Source organism: Cyprinodon variegatus, unplaced genomic scaffold (genome assembly GCF_000732505.1).
Source record: "Cyprinodon variegatus isolate N-32 unplaced genomic scaffold, C_variegatus-1.0 Scaffold49, whole genome shotgun sequence".
NCBI lineage: Eukaryota > Metazoa > Chordata > Actinopteri > Cyprinodontiformes > Cyprinodontidae > Cyprinodon > Cyprinodon variegatus.
In genome coordinates, this window is record NW_015150502.1 from 1,669,981 (window position 1) to 1,689,610 (window position 19,630).

The following is a 19,630-nucleotide window of genomic DNA, read 5'->3' on the forward strand; positions in this document are numbered from 1 at the left end:
TATGGAAAAAGGGAGAGAAAGGAGTATTAAAGGAATTTTACAGACAGATTGAGATAGGGAGGAAAATGTTATTGATAAAGCGTTTTTATTTTTACATAACACAAAAATAAAAAATAGAATATAGTAGGTGGAACTATACACACTCGTGTACAGTGGGTGGCGGTATGCACCTATAAGTTGTTTGCAATCCGCCAATTTAACAAAGAAGAAGAACGCGTCATAACAGCTGCAATAGCTCACTGTGACCACCAGGTGTCACTGCGGGTCACGGAGATAGGAGCCGCTTTTTTCGATTTGGTCGCCCGCTGTTCGCTCGTGCTGTCCGGCGGGTGGAGTTTATCCTCGGTCAGCGCGCGAGACAAAGGCAGAGGGATGGACGAGGGAAACCGTGAAGTGTCGCCACTGGATGTACGGTGACCCAAGGTTGGTCGGATACGAGTATTTCCCAGTCGAGTTATTAATACTTGAGTTGTGTTAAATCCCGTGAACGGTTGGCTCAGCATGTCGGTGCTCTCACACAGCTGAGGGATGAGAGCAGGCTAACTGTTAAGAGCTCTGGCTAAATGCTAACTTCAGCTTCGGGACAGATTTATTAGTGGCGTAAGTTGTGTTTTCCCCCCCCTACTTTTATTGTTATTATACGTTGAAATCCACAAAATAATAATGTAAAGAGAGTGGCTTGTTTAACAGCGTATTTGAGCTGACAGTCCAGTTAGCCATCGCGCTTTATCATGAATTAATCTTGATGGAAGGCCTCCTTACCGCTAACACTATCTCTACACTCCAGCCAGTAACTAAATAACTCGTTAATATTATCTGGCCCATCACAGAAAAAGGAATAGGTGGTTGTAAACATTACATCCAAACGCCGTCCTGTTAGCTTAAAGAAGCTAGCCTTAGGATGGAGCAGCAGTATTTCAGATGTCCTCATATAGACAGGCTGTCTGTTTTGTATTATTGAATTATCCATCAGCATCCAGGCGGAAACGGTCATAACAATGTTGCCCAGATGGTCCTGATGGTTTGTTTGTGCATCTCTACAGGTTGATATCCAGCTGCTGACTCCTCTGATATTCACCGGCTAAAGGAACCACCTGCAGAGTCCTCTTGTTTTTGTTAAATTGTTTACTTTTTCTGTCATCAGCGGGAGTTCATTCACTCCGAAAAACCAAAAGGACAGCTGTAGCAAGGCCTGGACTTTTTTATTGTTGTTTTTTCCCCCCTTCATTTTATTGGACATTGAAAACATCCCAGTTTCCAATACACCAATTAAATCTAAGGATGATGCCCTAAGAGGCAGGATGAGGATGGCTGCTTGTTTTTGTACTGAGTTTTCAGTAAGTTCCTGGAGAAGCCCTGTCCTCTAATGATCTCCATGGAGGATTTTTCGTGACAAACCCCTCCGGGGCCACTTGGGTCCAAACTCTGGACTTACAGGAATTTGAATCCCTAACTTAAGAATATTTCAAGGAATAATAGCCGCATTAACTTCAGGATGGAGCTCTTCTTCAACCCTTTTGATAATTTACTGTGCATCCTGCTGGGGATCTCCTTCACGGTGTGGTTCACCCTACTCCTGGTGTTCATTATTGTTCCAGCAATATTTGGGGTGTCTTTTGGCATCAGGCGTCTTTATATGAAGACATTGTTGAAGATCTTTGAGGTAAGAGCTTGCTGGCTTTAGATCTTAATTTTTTCCCCTCTTTAAATATTAAGCTTTTGTTCTGAACAAAGATTTATGTAAAAATTAAGAATTCACAGATAAGAAAATCAAGCTCATCAATTATAGTCCATTCTGATCTTTCTTTTAATATTTATAGAGTGGGGCAGTCTTTAAAAAAACAGATTACAGGTCACTGTTTGCAAGTATCTTGAAAGAAAAAAAAGTATAGAATTGATTTTAGAACAGTTTTTCTCACTTTCTCAACTTTCTAAATGGCCCCAGTCCATAATGCTTAGTGAATGCAAGCTTTCTAAACAATAAAACCAAACATCATCTTACTTTTCAGCTTCCGGTTGTTTATCAAAAAATCCCATAGAAAGTACTTTCTTTTCTATAAGCTTTAACACCTTTCATACTTCCTCAGACTTCCATGTAAACACCTGGCTAATGCTAATAAGTAATATTCCCTCAGTTACAGCTCCTACACAAAAAAGGGTTGTCAGCACAACCTATTAAAACATGATAGGAAAAAACATGAAGGTAAAGCTCTAATCACGCAGATCCTCTATCTCATGTAAGCATTTATATTTAATTCTATTTTAGGTTTTTGGGAAATATTTTCCAAGGAATCAAATCCAGCGTATGCTTGCCTTTAAACCTTGTTTTTCTAGAGGGGTTTAAATACCTCAGTGTTTTTGTCTTCACCATGCTGCCACACGCTCAGGTGGACTCATCAAGGAGTTTCCACTCTTACTAGAAAGAGTATCCTGTTTTGGCTCACACTGTGACTCCCTCCTGTGTACCTTGGCTGCATTTTCAGAGGATGACTCAGTAACGAGGCTTGTTTCAACACACTAGAAAGGTAGAGCTGACAGAAGGTGACAGATATGCTTTATTGCCTGAAAGGTCCTGCACATTACATATACCTTAGAATTTAAGGATTTTCTTTTCTTTTAATTTGCTTAGACAAAAAAGACACAAGAGAGATGCAAAGCCCCCAAACTTCCTTCAAATTTCCTGTTTCCAGTCCAGCTGTGGAGTATTTGGACATAAGCAGCCTCCACCCAGAGTTGGGTTTTTTAATCTTGCAGACACTTTGAAAATATCATGTGCTGCCTTAGTGTCCTGTTAGATTGTTGATTAAATAAAACTCATGGAGCGTGTCCCCAGCCATACTTCCTGATCTCTCCCTGTTTGCCTTTTAGCCTGATGAACACCATGTTCCAATTTTTATATGCATTTATTTTTGTCTAAGCATGTGTATGATCTCACTGAGGTGGGATTTGATATTTCAGTTCAATCTGTGATTATGTTTTATATATGCACTAGTTAAAACAAGAGATTTATGATTATTTTTCTATCTTCAGATTAGGGTTTACCCTAAGATTTGATCAAGTTTTCTTTAGCATTTTGCGATTTTAATAATGTTACAGTACAGGCTGTTTAATTTAATGTGTCCCTGTTCGCTGGATCATTGGTTCCAAAGTAATGAATAAATCATTCTAGTGTTTATCATCAGAATAAATTTAATGATAAACACTAGATTAGCTTCTACCAGCTGCATGTAATAAATCCAATAGAATGCGACACAATAGACAAATTGCAACTTTATTTTACTTCATTTTAATGTTAATCTTTTAGCAAAAATTAAAACCTGTCAGAAAATTGTACGTTCTTGTTTTTATGCATTTGCTCTTGTCTTGTTGATTAAACTTCTGAGAATAGCGTTCATTTCTCCACTTTACCACTCATAGCATGATGGGAAATTAGATTTTTTTAGCTGCAAACCATTTTCTGGAACGTTTAGCATCTCGCCTAAAGTCTTCATTGCACAGAAACTTTGATTCAAATCGAACAAATTCTGCATTAGTTTGAATTTAATTCATTTGCACACTTCTATTGAAATGACATGCAGTGCTTACTTGGAAGTCTGTTTAACGTTAAAAACCACAGTCTGTATCAGTCTTTTCATTTTGACATAAATTCTAGTCATTCAACATAGAAAAAGTGTATTTTTATTTGCATGCTAATTCTAATGCTTAGTGTTTAGCCAAAGAGTTTCTGTTTAACATGCCTGTATTAAATCAGCTTCCTTAATAATTCTTTAACTTAGAACATATAGTTTGAGATACATTTTAGGGCTATTACTTAATGATAATTTTGCTAGTTGATTAATCTGTTGATTAATTATCAATAAGTTTATTAATAATAGGATAGAAAAAGGCTGCTGAAAGATAGTTTTACAGAATTTAAATTCTAAATGAAGCACATTGACAAAGTTTTATCCTTACTGCAAAAGTTTATTTTTATATTTTTTATATATATATATATATACATAATATAATTTTTTTTTTTTTTTTTTACCCTTTTCTTATAATTACTCCTCTAAGTAGCTTGCTCGGTCAGCTAAAGGCATGTTTTAGAGTCTCTATACACCAGTTAACGATTCGTTTACTAAATTAGCTGAAGGTTATTTCAACAATTGTTTAACCTCGATTAATCCGATTGTTTCAGCCCTAAAATATTTCAGTTTGTACCTCCCTGTTGCCTCCTTGGTCAGGTCTGAGTTTGAAAAATATTTTTAATCTCATCAGAGTTTAGCCTGTGTTAAGTGAATAAGGTAATAATAAAAACAAAAAACAAGCAAACAATAAAATATGATCTGTCTGTCCTCCAGTTAACCCTACTTTTTTATATAGCTCTTGTATGTTTCAGTGAAAAGTAAGATAAAGTGCATACAAAACTGCAGTATTGTGGAGGATTTTTTAAAAGACCTGCCCTCCCCACTTAAAAAAAAAAAAATGCGCAAACAAGAGCATGCATGAGCACATTTCTCCTCCTGCATGCTCTGTTTAAAATGTGCTTTTCTCATAGCTCATCAAGCTTACTGTGTCCACATGCAGTGGGGACAATATAGTGGACTTCATAGTGAACACAGTTAACTGACCGTTCAGACAGATGATCACTTCTTTTTGCTCGGGTTGGTCACATAACTCCTCCTTCACCACGCAGTGCCTGCGCCATCTTTATTAGTCGCCACTGTCGGGAAGCGGCAACCTATGGCGACACTGGGCCGCTGTGACAGCAAATTCTATAATGCTCCAGGCATGGACGTCTCCACGCAAAGCATTCTGGCATATATATGCCTCTTTTGAGGCTTTTCTCTTGTTATCATACACTTCGTGGGCACTTTTTCTTTTACGACCCTCGGCCATTTTCAAAGCACTGCGGTGAGAAAGATGAGCTACAATGGCTGTCTGAAAACATAGCTCACTACAGATATATGCCTGAAAGTGTGCATGCGCAGAAAAGGTTGCAACATATCAACAGAATGACTGACAATTAGGAGGTCCACTTATTTAGATGATCCACCCGGAAATAAATCCTTGTCCTCTATATCTTTAAATGAACCCCAGCAGCGATTATTTCAGGCTTCTTTCTGTGTTCTTCTTAGATTCTTTGTGCCTTCAGTGTCTTTCCATTTAAATGCAACATTTTTTTTTAAACTATTTAATCCTCTTGTCTGTGAAATTCTCTTTCACTTCAGTGTAACCTGCTCTCTGCTTTTCTAGTGGGCAACACTAAGGATAGAGAGGGGAGCCAAAGAGAAAAATCACCACCTGTACAAACCTTACTCAAATGGTAGGATCCGGTTGTCTTTTTAATGTGGTTTGCTTTGGAAATGTTTGTTTTTAGTTGCTCTGTTTGTTACAAAGGTAAATGCTAATGTGTCTATTTGTCTCGCCGTAGCGATAATCGCAAAGGAGCCGACCTCCTTGGAGGAGGAAATAAAGGAGATCCGGCGGAGCGGCAGCAACAAAGATCTGGACTCTGCCTCCGAGTTTGAGATGTCAGACATCTTCTACTTTGCTCGGCGAGGGGTGGAGAGCATCATGGACGATGAAGTGACCAAGCGGTTTTCGGCTGAAGAGCTGGAATCCTGGAATCTTCTGACACGCAGCAACTACAACTTTCATTATATCAGCCTGAGGTTGACCGTCCTCTGGGGGCTGGGCCTCCTGATCCGCTACGGTATCCTGCTGCCTCTCAGGTACAGGCTACCTTTAAAATATCAATGCTTGTCTGTGGCAGCCTCACAGTTAAGGTGGTTTTCTTTTATCTGATTGGGCACTAATGTCTGCTCAAATATGTCCAAACATATTGGAATGCTTTTTTTTTTTTTTTTACATTTCTAAAATAACCGTATCAGAGAACTTCATATGTTCACATAGGATGTAAGCAGACAGTGCCTGGGGGCCAGTAAAGTGGCTCTAAATGCTTACTAACTCAGCGTAATGAAAAGATATTAGGCTTAAGATTCCCGATGACTCAGGACTCAGCCTGGATGGCTCGTTTCCAGTTGTCAGCTGGGAGCAAAAACAGGCCACGGCTGCACAGATGGATGCCACTCCATTCCTCTGCCCTGACTAGAATAGATCCTCTCTTTCAGGCCTTCCTTGTTAGTGGTAGGAAACCTGCACCTTTATAGCTAGTAATCCCCTGTAATTTGAATCAGCACCTTCTGCAACCCTGGTTGATTGGTTCATCCAGATTAAGTCAACCTGTTTGCTACTGCAAGCATTCCTGCCTTCCTGGAGGCTCTGTGATTAACTCATTTAAAGCCCTTTTTTGCAAGAAGGGATCAATAGATGTACTAAATGAATGTTTGAAATATATAAGCTGGGATTTATTTTGGGTTTGATGTGTCCGTCTCTATAACAGGGTAACCTTGGCCTTCACTGGTGTCGGCCTGCTGGTGTTCCTTACCTCTCTAATTGGGCTCCTGCCAAACGGAAGGTGAGGTGGATCCAGTCACTTTTGTTTGATTATGATAAATTTATGAACACTGAGCCCAGTCTGGTTTCATTCTGTTTTTTTGTTTTTTTTACAGGATGAAAAACCTCCTCAGTGAGAAAGTTCATCTGATGTGCTACAGAATATGCGTCAGAGCGCTGACTGCCATCATAACCTACCATGACAGGTAAAGGACCTCTTTGGGTTTTCCACATTAAGTGATGCTCGAAAAATTGACTCCTTGGTAAAATGTGAAGTTATTGACCATACATCCTGTACAATAAGGGAGCAAAGTTGTTCCTTTTTAGGATTCTGTGTCAACAGCTGCTGTGATGACTCTATTATATTTTCCTCCGTAGCTGCCAGTGCCTTACTTCATTGTAGATATTGTGTTCTTTGGTGATACATAAATGGGGTCCCATATAACCTCCAGTCAGTAGTAGGGGTGTAAATCACACTTATCATGGCGATTCGATTCAGTATCGATTTCCTGACCCAACAATTCGATTATTTTCGATACTCAGGAATAAACCACCATACGATTCGATTCGATTAATTGGTTCTGCTTGTTTTTTTTTTTTTACACCTTACAGGCTAGACAATGTTTCAAATTTGAAATAAATCAATGAAAGCTGCAATAACGTTATGCCTTTTTTTTTTTTTTTTAGAAACAACAGCAAATAACAGAAGTAGAGAAGTTGCACTCCACCTATTCCTATTAAAACCTCATTCTCTGAAAAATAATAATACCCCTGTGCAATAGATTCTAAAAGGCCTTGCATAAAAGAATACTGCATATCAGTGCAATGAGTGCAATGCAATACCTCGGCTCCAGAGTGTTGACGTCCCCGCCCCCTCCACAGACGCTCCGCTGCTCCTCTCCCAAATTGTAGCTGACCACAGACAGTGCAGCAGACAGGAGGCCGGCTTGTTTTGTTTTTTATGACCGAAATTGCGGAAAACAACTCTTGAAGTTGGACCAGCTAGAAGAGCGAGGTGCGCGAGAACGCTGGGACCCTTTTTCCACCTGGATCTCCGCTCTTTTTGACCCTCATGTCCCTCCGTTGACGGACAAACTCGCCCCCACTTCCTCATTGCCTTGGCTTTATCTAGACCCACAGCTTATAGCACAGACCACGCTTCCATATTGAGCATAAATAAAAAAAATGTTTGTCAAGCTCACTGCAAAACACAGCTGCAGGAGTATAACCAGGAAGCGAGGTAGGAGGGCAAAATAGGTTTAGCGCCACCGCAGCACGGGAGGGAGAATTACGCCCAGGAGCAAATGGATAAAAATAGACCGGAGGGGGAAAAAAAACATGAATCGATTCTCTTGTGGACGTATCGATCCATCGGATCGTCGGCTGTTGGATCAATGCATCGATACAAAACGATTATTATTTACACCCCTAGTCAGTAGTAGTTGTGTTTCTATTACAAATATGTGCAAAACTGTTTATATTCTGCTTATTTAGTAAATGCAAACTTTTGCAATTGCCATATTTTTCCATTAAATAAGTAATGCATCAAAAATTGCCCATGAATATGTTTGTTCACCTGATAACTACACAAACAACATGGCAGCAGTGGATGTAAACTCATGACACGTATCCATATTTTAACCACGGCTGTAGTGCTCATCGCTTATCACCATGCACTAAATGTAAAAAAATAATCCAAATATGCCCTCATCATCCTCCATTTACGGTCTTCCTTTGCATCTTTTTCCAAAGCAGTACGGTCCAGTTACAGTTCACGTAACGCCAAAAAGTGTTTCCTTTCCAGTTTTGCGGAAAATAACAGAAAAACCACCTAATCGAAATGTAAACATTTTTTAATCTAACATTTTTATTTTATGTACACAAATTGCAGATTTTCTATTCAGCAAATTTATATTCATATTAAAATTCACACAGTTGGATGGAAACACAGCTAGTGATGATGGTCTGTATTGTTTTGTTGTGTATTAATGCCTCTGTAGTTTTTTTTTAATGCCTTCTGCTGACAAAAACCTTATGGCTTGAGTATTGCCGACTTGAGAAAAAAAAACACAAATCAAAAAGGATAATTTAAAACAAATGAATTTGTAGTAAATGTACTTATGAGTCATTCACTCACACACGACGTGTGTACATGAATTGGCTTTTAAGTTGCAGGGCTAAACCTAGAAGATGATGCTAAACATTAATTTAAATGTATCATCAAGGTGTACTGTACATTGAAGGAGGGCATCTTTCTACATTTTGTTTTCCTAGCAGATTTCCTTCTCAGTTAAATTGTGCAGAATTTCCCATTCTATATAAAAATAGATTGAAATAGTTTTTTATATAACAGAAAACGTGTATTTTAACGTTTATTTAGAAGGACATGTATTGACTAAATGAAGCAGTCATATATTTATACATGTACAGAGGATATGTTTTTATTGAGCTTCACTGTATTTTATTACCTAGAACCTATTTACTTCTTCTTGACTTGTTTCTGGTTGCTTCTGCCTAAATAGTTGTTGCTCCTTTTTAAAAAAAAAAAAAGGCAGTGGGGGGACCTTTCAATATATAATTTAGTAAATTACTGTAAAATGTTTTAGACCAAGGAGGAGAAGAATAGGAGCTCCACTTGGATCCTAAAATGTGTCTCAGATTGGGGGACCTGCTGTCTCTATCTATGTAAATTCACCTGAAAGCAGAGGTCTGGTTTTAAAATCGTAGAATTTTGACTGTGATGTAAAGCTGAGGAAAACAATTCAAGCAGTTGATTAGAATAGTTTAATTTTTTCACACAGGAAAAATGTTGAACATTGATGCTAGTTTAAAGCTTCTGCTTTTAAAGTTTCTCATCACTTTGGTCAGTGAGTCATTGTTTTGCAACAGTTTTCTTATCTGAGGTACTCTGTTTGAAAATGTTGAAGTATTAGAGATAATGTCAAGGCTTAGTAAATGAGACATTTAATTGATAAGAAGCTGTACGTGTATTTCCAATGCAGCTTCTGTTTTTGCTCCAGTGTTCCTGTCTGCTTCAGACATTGTTTCTTCTACAGCATAGCATCACTTCCAGTCAGTCAGAAAATATTTTCTTTGGCTGAAATCTAAATAACAGCTAAAACCATATATAAAAAAGGAAAAGCAGCACTCATCTAAGCAGCTGTAGAATCTTAGCAGCTCTACTTCGCCTCTGTCCAGAGATGTAACAGATTTAGTATAATTTCATGCCAGGTTTGTCTACAGTGCTGGGAAAAAGTATAAGTTCCTTTATATGGTTATTCTCCCTCAGCTGCTGTTCAAAACTTAAAAGTTGCTAGTTGTGAAATACATTTCAATGTTAGTCAGTGTGGATTTAGATACAAGAGAAAAAGCAGGTTTGTGTTTGTGCAATGTGTTTTATTTTCCTTGCCAGACCCAAAAAAAGCCGACGCAATGGAAGCTGAATGTGAAATTTACTGCGAGGTTGATGAGCTTTAAAACTAATGAAACATTTCAGAAAAAGAATCTAATACCAGCAGTTAAACATAGTGTTGGTCGTGTGTTGATGTGGGACTGCTTCGGCACCCAGAGGACCTGCTGTAATAATGGAACCATGAACTCTGCTCTCTAGTTAATCACCTGAAGCTCGGTCATCTTTAGGTTATGCAGTAGAACATTTTTTATTTTATTTTTTTATTTTTTTAGGTTTTTGGGTTTTACATGAAAAAAATAATATCTATTGAAGCTGTTGCATATAAATAATCTTAGGTTAAACAAAAACAAGGATGTGAAAGTGTCTTTGGTTGCTTTAAATCCACAAGAGTAACCGTTTCTCTCCCCCAGTTGGGAGCCACAGCAGACCTCTGCTGTTGCATAATTCCTGAGCTATGCTCAGAGAAATGTGATCCCCTGAGTATAGGAAGGAATGCAGGAAACCCTGAAGCCTGTCTCTGACTGCTGGGATCCTAGCAGGAGCCATTTTAAGGTCCTGAAAATACACCAAAAACGCTGCAGTGTTTTCTAAACCAATAAAAGGTACATTTAGATAGAAGTGTTACTAGCCCTTGGTTTGAATTGGTTTAAATTAAAGTGCGGGGTACGTTGTGTTTTAACTGTGGGTGTGATCATTAAGGGAAGTTTGTCTACATAGTGGCACATGTAACAGGATGTGGAGGAGGAAGCTGATGCTTTGTTTACTCACTGATCTGTAGCTTAGAGCAACTGGTGAGGGCGTTGCAGGTTTGACTGAAGGTTATCGAGATTACACTACATCCCAACTGCAAAATTTTAACATCCCAATTGTAATTAAATTAAACTACTGTGACCGACTGAGCGTTTCTCCTGGTCGTGGGGACTTTTCAGAATAGTCGCCTTCAGTTGCAGCCCGTTTGAATGCGGTCCTTCACAGTGGGATGCTAAAAATAATCTGCTGACATAGAAAGTGTCGCTCTGTCTCTATTTGAGATGGTAACTTTAGCTTTAAACTGCTTCCTCGGTATGTTCAAGTCCTGCTTGGACATCATGGGCTGCTTTGTCTCTTGAGGATAAGGCCAAAAGCATTCTGTATGTGTTAAAAATGTTTTGTTTTGTTTGTTTTTTTTCAGTGAGAATAAACCGAAAAATGGAGGCATATGTGTCGCCAACCACACTTCACCCATTGATGTTATCATCCTGGCCAGCGACGGCTGCTATGCTATGGTAATTATTTGATCTACTTAGAGGAAGTCTTGAAAAATACCACCTACTACCAGCTGATACCATTTTTGTTGTCAGGTTGGACAAATTCACGGTGGATTGATGGGGGTCATACAGCGGTCTATGGTTAAAGCCTGCCCACACATTTGGTTTGAGCGATCAGAAGTGAAAGACAGACACCTAGTGGCCAAACGGTAGTATTACAGCCAGTGAGCGTCTATTGTTTAATTATCAACTGGAGATGTTAAATCACATTTATCTAATCAACTCTGATTTATTGGCTCTAGATGATAACATAAAAATCTTCTTTCTTTTGAACGCTGTAAGCAATGAGCTTTTTATACTGCTTGTATTGCAGGTTGAGTGACCATGTTCAAGATAAATCTAAGCTGCCCATTCTCATTTTCCCAGAAGGTGAGTCTTTTCAGTGAGTGAATTATGAAGTATACGTAAAGTCCTGCAGGTTTCTTTTTAAATCTCATTTTGTCTTCGTTTTAATTTATCAGGCACCTGCATAAACAACACATCTGTCATGATGTTCAAGAAGGGCAGTTTTGATATTGGTGCAACTGTCTATCCTGTGGCCATTAAGGTGCGGTCTCTTTTTTCTGTTTTTGTCTTTGATGCACATGAACAATAGTTTTTTTTTTCTGTTTTGTAAATAAAAAAAAAAAAGAGCAAGTGTTGATTATTTCTGACATGTTCCTCGCAGTACGATCCCCGGTTTGGAGATGCCTTCTGGAATAGCAGTAAGTTTGGGATGGTCAACTATCTTCTACGTATGATGAGTAGCTGGGCCATCGTCTGCAGCGTGTGGTACCTTCCTCCGATGTCAAGAGAGGTTAGGCTAATTACATTTCATTTTTGTTTTTGAAAAAAATTAATACTCATCATTCCATTAAGCATAACATAATAAATCCATCCATGTTAGGGGTTTTGTTTTAGTAGATAAGCTTGATTCTTTAAAAAACTTGGTACTTTAATCCTAAAACAATGACCAATGTGGCAAAAGGCCCCAGATTCAGGTGTCATGTCATGTAGTCTTGTTACCTGCTTATAAACCTAGTGTTTGTGTACATCAGATAGTAAATCCTTGTTTTTTTTTTCTGGATGGTCCTTACTGACAAGCTGCAGTGAGTTAGCTCTGTATTTGAACAGAGAAACATGGCCTCAAGTTTAGCATTGCAATATTTATACATGTTTATATTCCTTACATTTATACATGTATTTATAAAACCCTCCACAGGGGGGAGAGGATGCCGTGCAGTTTGCCAATCGTGTAAAAGCAGCCATAGCCAGGAAGGGGGGACTCGTCGACCTTCTGTGGTAAGATGCAACTTTCACACACATCTAGGGAAGCCAATAAATAAATAATGATCAGGACAAATTATTTTGACCATTTCACCTTGAAGTCTGTTGTACCCTCTGCAAGTCCAGTTTAAAAGTCATCCATCCATTTCCTACATGCTAATCCCTATTGGGGTTCGCGAGGGGTGCTGGTGTCTATCTCCAGCTGTCTACGGCCGAGAGGTGGGATACACCCTCGTCAGGTCGCCTGTCTATCACAGGACCACAAAGACAAACAACCATTCATACTCGCACCTATAGAGAATTTAGAGAAGCCAATTAATCTAACAGTCAAGTCTTTGGACTGTGGGAGAAAGCTAGAGTACCCAGAAAGAACCCATGCATGCACAGGGAGAACAAGACGCCGAGCTGGGAATCGAACCCAGAACCTTCTTGCTGCAAGGCAGCAGTGCTACCCACTGTTTTCCACTTTGCAGCCCAGTTTAAAAGCCTTAATAACGAATTTGGACGGCATTAAGAGCGTCCATTGAAGGAGGCATGGGGCTGTGATTCTAAACAGATCATTATAAAAACTAAAGTAAATGCATTGTTGTTTTCACGACAAAATAATTTTATTGACGCTCTTTTTTTTTTTTTTTCATGACAATAAGGAAAACTGGTGAGCTAAACATGGATCTTTGATGACTAAAACATGAATAGTCATTGCTTTGAGTTTTCGTCGACGAGACTAAATAAAAATTGGCGGGTGGTCGGTCAGACGTTTAAACTGCATCATTATGCTGTACTCTGCAAAGGAGAATCAACCATATTGGTGTGTCTTGATTGATCCGGCCGCCCACATGGCGTGCAGCGCTACAGATTCTGCAGGACCACAGATGGGTCCTGGCAGCAATTATAAAGGTTCTTTCTGTATTTATTTTTTATATATCAGACCCCTGTGAATTTAAATCTACTTTGAACTTTGGCAGTCGTAACAAAGGGTTAAATTCTCAGAAATAAAGCCAAAATGGCCAAAGTAGAAAGAAGAATGTTTTAGTTCTTTGCTTTTTTGGAGCAATGAACATTTTATCGATCTGTGTGTAATTCATAATTCATAGTAGATCACGAAGTGTTTGCTTTGGGATGGAAACATTGTATGTCTGAAACCATTCCTTTATTGTACATTTTGTTAGCTTGTCTGTCTGTAAAACTAACCAATATGATGTGTTGAACTAGATCTGCTATTTCACAGCTTTTGTGAGACTTCTTTAAAAAGTAGGTCATCCGTCTATCCATCCATCCATCCATTTTCCATTACTCTTATCCCAAGCGGGGTCGCAAGGGGTGCTGTTGCCAGCTGTCTACACTCTGGAAACAGCCTGGACAGGTCGCCAGCTCACCACAGGGCGGCATTAATTCATTAAAAAATTTTTATTTGAATTCTATAAATCAAAGTTTTTCTGCCCAACAGCAATGATGAACTGCACGGCAGCATTCTATACCCAGCTATTGTAGTATCCAGGCAAGAACTGTCAGTCTGGTAAAGAATCTGGTTGTTATTCGAAATTATAAAGGTTCCCTTTTTTTTTTGCAACATAAAACTGACTAAAACTAGATCACATACCATAATGACTAGAATGTAACTAAGACTAATAATAGTTTAAAGACTAAGACTAAATCTGAGATGGCTGTCAAAAACAACACTGAGTAAATGTAAAACTTTTTTTTTTTTCCAAATTTTAACTAAAAGTATAGTTTTTCCTTTAGGGTTATTAAGATTATGTATCGTTATCTGCAATAGTTTCTATTGGTACTTTCATACACACTATTTTAATAATGTTTCTGCTGCCCTGTGATGGACTGAATCTTTATCACTCTGCTAGCTAGCAGTCCTTGCTTGTAAGCTGTAGTTTCAATGACACTAGGTTTTAATTAGAGTGACGAGTGATTGTTAATTAGACATAAAAATCTGGTCATAATTAATAGCTGAAGTGTTTTTTACTTTGAAAATAAATAGTTGGAGGAAAATTTTCTCATTTAAAATGAAATGAGTGATTTTCCGCCCAACCCTTTGGAAAAGCCCAACAAACTGAACAGTTGGACAGTGTTTCTCTTAATTGCATTTGTATTAGAGTCCTGCACGGGTCGAGTTTTACCAACCCGCACCCGCCTGAACCCGTTAGGATGACTACCGAACCCGACCCATCACCCGCGGATATCTTCAATTCAAATCTGAACCTGACCCGACCCGTTGATGTTTAACCCGCAACCCGACCCGGTAACACATCAAGTAATAGGCTATAGTACGCTGCGCTGCAGAACAGCACCATTAACACTGCAGCAGACGTGTATGCACTGACTGTGGCCTTTTTTGAGGGAAGCCCACACTGCCGGTTAGGGTTGTCAAAAGTATCGATACTCAAAAAAGTATCGAAACTGAAATGTTGTATCCGGATACAATACTCGTTTTTAAAAGTATCGATACAGTGCCACCACCAGTGGCACCTAAACAGTCATTCATCTAAAGTGCAGAATAGAGGAAAATGCACTTTCTGAACACTGTGATTGAATAATTCTGTGCACTTTTCAGTTTCAGACTTTTTTTGTAACAGTTGCAGCTGCTCAGAATAATTTTTGTTTCTTAACCGGTTTGGCTAGTGTCATTGTTATGTGTGCAAAGCATAGCCAAGGAAGGAAAACTTAATTTTAATTTTGTAAGTTTTTTATCAAGCTTGCTAAATACTGTGCACAGAAAACTACCTCAAAATGTTGTTCTTATTGTTTATTGTATTTATTGTATTTTAATTATTAATCAAAATATTTCTGTTGAAATTTTATCCTTGTGGTATCGAAAATGGTATCGAGTATCGAATATTTTCCTTAGTATCGGTATCGAGTTGAAAAGTTTAGTATCGTGACAACCCTACTGCCGGTGTAGGTACCAGATTGACTCGGGCTGCCAGATTGACTCGGGGGCCTGCGCCTTTTGAGATGCGTCAGAGCGTCCGCCATCTTAAATGTGGCAAATCTGCAGTTTCTCAGTCACTTAAACAGTATCAGAGGGACTTTAATCTCTGATTATACTTTGTATTCGTAGTATTTTTGGTTTTGTAATATTACAAGTTTATTTTTTGTATCCCTTTAGCTTCATTCTCCCATAATGTCACGTCATCGGGAGGCGCAAGGCCCATGGCGAATTCGGTGACGTCATCGGAAGGCGCAGGGACAATGGAGAATTTCTTCGTAAAATTGTCCGTTTAGAAACCGCAATCCCGCTTTCGAATAAAACCTACACCCCGCTATAATTACTTTAGTAAGCTGTCCAGACCAATCAAAATGTTTTGCGCAATTGTGCAAACGTTAAAACAATTATGTATTGTGACGTCATCAAAAGGCGCAGGCCCCCGAGTCAATCTGGCAGCCCGAGTCAATCTGGTACCTACACCGGCAGGGCTTTAAGCTACAACAAGGGTGACCCATAGTGCCTGATTAATATAACATTTCTGATGTCCATAACAACACACGCATAAAAAAAAAAAATCAACTACCCGTCCGCACTAAAAAAATATCCATTTATTTTTATTTATGTATTTTATGTATTTATTATTTTATGTATTTTTCACCGACCCGTTGCAGGACTCTAATTTGTATAACTTAATTATACATTTTTGTTTTCAATCTTTAAAATGAATCACAAGAATTTGAATTTGTAATCTATAACACCAATAACAGAATATAAAAAACCTTTTGATCAATCCACAGTTATATCTCCTATAGGTACATAAAAAAAAGAATGTGGTAATAAGTTACATTTGATCCCACTTTTTAGAAAGTTAATCTATATTCAATGTAAAGAAAATTAAATATTTAAATTGTTAGTTAAATTGTTGATTATTGCTTACAGATAATTTAAATCCCAAGTAGGTTTATATGTTCTGTATGTTTATTTTTCTGTGAAGGACAATCAAAAGTTGAACATTTCAGAAGTCTATTTCTATATGATCATGAAACTGTCAAATCACAGCCGTTCATGTAATCATGTGTAGTAATTTAACATGAGTACATTCATCAACTAGTCCGTTTTGAATATTTGCTTTGGACAACAAACCATAAACTTGTTGAAGTTCTCACCTTATGTCATTAAAATACAGCAGATCTGATCTACCTAACTATCCTGTAGCTAACTCTAACTGCCCATTGATCATTTTGCAGGGATGGAGGTTTAAAGCGAGAAAAGGTGAAGGATACCTTTAAAGAAGAGCAGCAAAAGCTTTACAGCAAAATGCTTGTAGGCACCCAGGAGGACCGCAGCCGCTCCTGAGGCCTCTTCATGGAGGCGGACTAACTCTGAGATAGCTCTGGGCTTCCCGACCAAGCATGCAGCAGCAGTGGTCCGTCACTGTGGAACAGCTGGACTGGATTCTTCTCTCCTCGATGTCAACAGAACTTTGGCTTCTCCAGTCACAGCCTCAGCATGTTAAGTTGCATCACTGTTGTGGGCTGTTCTGCCCTCTGTTGGAGTAGCTTGATAAAGGCCTTGCTAGAAAAAGAAAGTTTGGCAAAAAAGGGAACGCCTTCCTCTTTCAATTTTTATGTACGGGCAAAAACAAATGGTCTCCTATATTTGACTCCTGTATTTGTTTTGTCGTCTGAACTCACTTTTTCCAAAGCTTTTTGCATCATCATGAGCCGAGGTTACAGAAGTAATAACACTTGGATTGTAGTAAAGAGATAACGTAGACTAAATCTAGCTTGTTTTAAACCATGAGGCAGAGCTGTTTTGTTTAATCTTGGCTAGTTCCTCCACCGTAGGGCAAAATGCCAAACTTTGTTACATTTCAAATATTTTTATGTTCTGTTTTTTTTTTTCCCAGACTGATGAAACACATCTTGTATGGAAGATATTTATTTTGCTCTGCAAACTTGTTTCATGACTTGATTTTCATTTAGAGCTACATTGCAGAAAAGCTCCCTGTTGAACGTGTGTTTTCCATGGAGTGTGAGAGACCTCACAATATGAAGTGGAAACAGTTCCTGTTATGCAGGAGTATTGATTTTAAAGCAGATGCTCCTTTTTAAACCGACGCTGCAACAAAACTGGAGTAAAAGAAACTCACAGTCTTTAATAAAGTATTTGGCTTTAGAGATGTGCCTTAAAGGCTCATTGCACCAAGGAAACTGCATATGATAAACACCCATAACAGAAATGCAAACGTAAGTAACAAGCTGAATTCTGTCTAAATACACGCCCAACCAGACCTGGTTTTGTGCAGTTTCTCTATTACCTCATCTACTTAAAGCTAAAGCTTTTGTCTTTATTATCCTCTAAATGAAGATGGTCTTTTCCTACTTGGCAACCTCAAGGTCTCTGGAATGCAGTGCAGCTGTAGTTTGGGGCTTTACATCAGGCTAGGAGGTAGCACCATGGGTACACCATGGGTACGGGTTCCCCCCTGAAACAATCTTAGTTTGGTGTTATCAGGGACAGTCCTTTAGATGCTGTCAAATCATTTCATTAAAATATATGTTGAACAATGAGTCTGGTGTTTTGTTTGGGTCATGTTACCCTCCAAGGGCTATGAGTCATGTTTACAGAAATAAACCGCTACACTGTGGACACTCATCCATCCTCTGCTGGTCTGTCAGGGTCACAGGGGGCAGGCGCCTACCTCCAGCAGTCTGGATGAGAGACAAGAACATAAACCAGACACCCAGAAAAGTAAATAGTTCAGCTAACTGCTTTAGCTGAGACTTATATGACATGGTTTCATTCCTTAAGCAGAGATTATGTCTCCTAAATAGATTAATAACTGCAGTGGCTGATTGAATATCTTTTAATAAAAAAAAAAAAAATTATTCAGATAAATAGTCTTAATAAGACTTCAATGAAATGTGAAAACATATTTATTCTCTGGAAAGCAGGTTTAAATAAATAGAGCATCAAAAGATTAGCTTGTATCTAGCCAATTATCCACATATTTATTCAATCTAGTCATAATTACACTTCTATTCTTATTTTGTGCTTAAGCATGACCTAAGTAAAAATAAACATTTAATTCACATATTTTCATTAGCTCATTAAAAATTTGAATTGTCTCATTTCTTCCTCACCAAAAGGTAAAATCGAGATATTTCTGACATAGTTTCAAGTTAAAATACCTATATTAAATTAAGGCAACGTTTGGGAAGGGAAGAGGAATGCATCAGATGTGGTCCTGATGTCAGAAAATACAAATTATAGCGTATTTTGTTGAGTTTCACTAGATTAGTCAAGAGTTTTTGAATGGAATACATTTACTCCATATGTTTGTAGAATTGTTTGACCAAGGTTTGAGCTTAGTGCACCCTTTTGATTTGTTATTCTAACACCCAGCTAGTTTGTGCACAAAACAATATCAGTCTGAAAGTTATTTGATTAAATACCATATTTGCTTCCCGCTCTGGGTTTGGCATTAATTATAAAGTTATTAAATAACATAGAGTTCCTGTGTTAGCATTGTATATAAAACTCCCTTTAAAGTTCAGAACCAATGAGCAGTTAAACAGTGATGCAGTGACTGAATCCATCTGGTTTATTTTCTACAAAGTAGAGCCAATTTTAGTTACTGCGATTTTCCACATTCTTCTTGGTTCTATATCTTAGTTTCTCTGTTTCATGCATTACAGACTCGTTACAGAAGGAGAAGTCACCGCATGCTGATTTAACTGGATGTGACCTGGGGAGTTTTTTTAAACACGTCTTTTCAGAATACATAACATGAAAAAACTATTTTATTTTGTTTACTTCCCCACAGAGGAAGAACTAGATAACAAATGGGGATAAGTAAAAACACTAGAACAGTCTACATAACATCTGCAAGCATTCTTCCCACAGAAACAGAAATGCATTCATAATCAGTACCATAGTTATCTTTTTTTTTTTTAAAGATTGTTACTTTCAAGATAAATACGTGACTCTCTTTGACATGTATTCAAAAACAATGTATGATAGCAGCTTCATGGAAATGAGCATCACATTTAGCATGCCCTGGAGCAAACTGGAAATACATAAAATGAGTTTTGCAGAAGGCGTTCTCAGCAGCCTCCATCAGAATATCAGGTGTGTGCACATGTGTGCATTTCTGAGTCATTTCTGATGTGTTTCTTGGTTCATGTTTTGTTTTGCCAATAAAATTATGCACTGCATAATTCCTAGACAGTAATATAAGGCTCTTTTTAAATAAAGCTTATT

At 38.2% G+C, this 19,630-nt stretch overlaps 1 protein-coding gene across 2 annotated transcripts; it reads left to right on the plus strand.

The window, feature by feature from the left end:
- The first annotated feature begins 273 nt into the window (after positions 1-273).
- On the plus strand, positions 274-17,947 carry gpat4 (glycerol-3-phosphate acyltransferase 4). 2 transcript variants are annotated; one of them, XM_015370911.1, is made up of 13 exons: positions 274-423; positions 1,044-1,663; positions 5,236-5,305; positions 5,414-5,714; positions 6,386-6,460; positions 6,555-6,644; positions 11,022-11,115; positions 11,191-11,306; positions 11,471-11,526; positions 11,619-11,704; positions 11,825-11,953; positions 12,359-12,438; positions 16,612-17,947. In XM_015370911.1, the coding sequence occupies exons 2-13, from the start codon at positions 1,496-1,498 to the stop codon at positions 16,718-16,720; spliced, it is 1,374 nt and encodes a 457-aa protein (XP_015226397.1). In that variant the 5' UTR covers positions 274-423; positions 1,044-1,495; the 3' UTR covers positions 16,721-17,947. The 2 variants fall into 2 exon arrangements, with proteins under 2 accessions (XP_015226397.1, XP_015226398.1); XM_015370912.1 differs by lacking the exon at positions 274-423 and adding an exon at positions 431-600 and having other exon boundaries at positions 16,612-16,765.
- The last annotated feature ends 1,683 nt before the right edge of the window (positions 17,948-19,630 follow it).

Bases quoted from the DNA above. Each gene is read 5' to 3' on its own strand.
- gpat4 (XM_015370911.1), top strand. From the start codon at position 1,496: ATGGAGCTCTTCTTCAACCCTTTTGATAATTTACTGTGCATCCTGCTG. The intron at 11,116-11,190 runs GTAATTATTTGA...TTTTGTTGTCAG, and splicing joins GCGACGGCTGCTATGCTATG to GTTGGACAAATTCACGGTGG. The intron at 11,527-11,618 runs GTGAGTCTTTTC...TTAATTTATCAG, and splicing joins CATTCTCATTTTCCCAGAAG to GCACCTGCATAAACAACACA.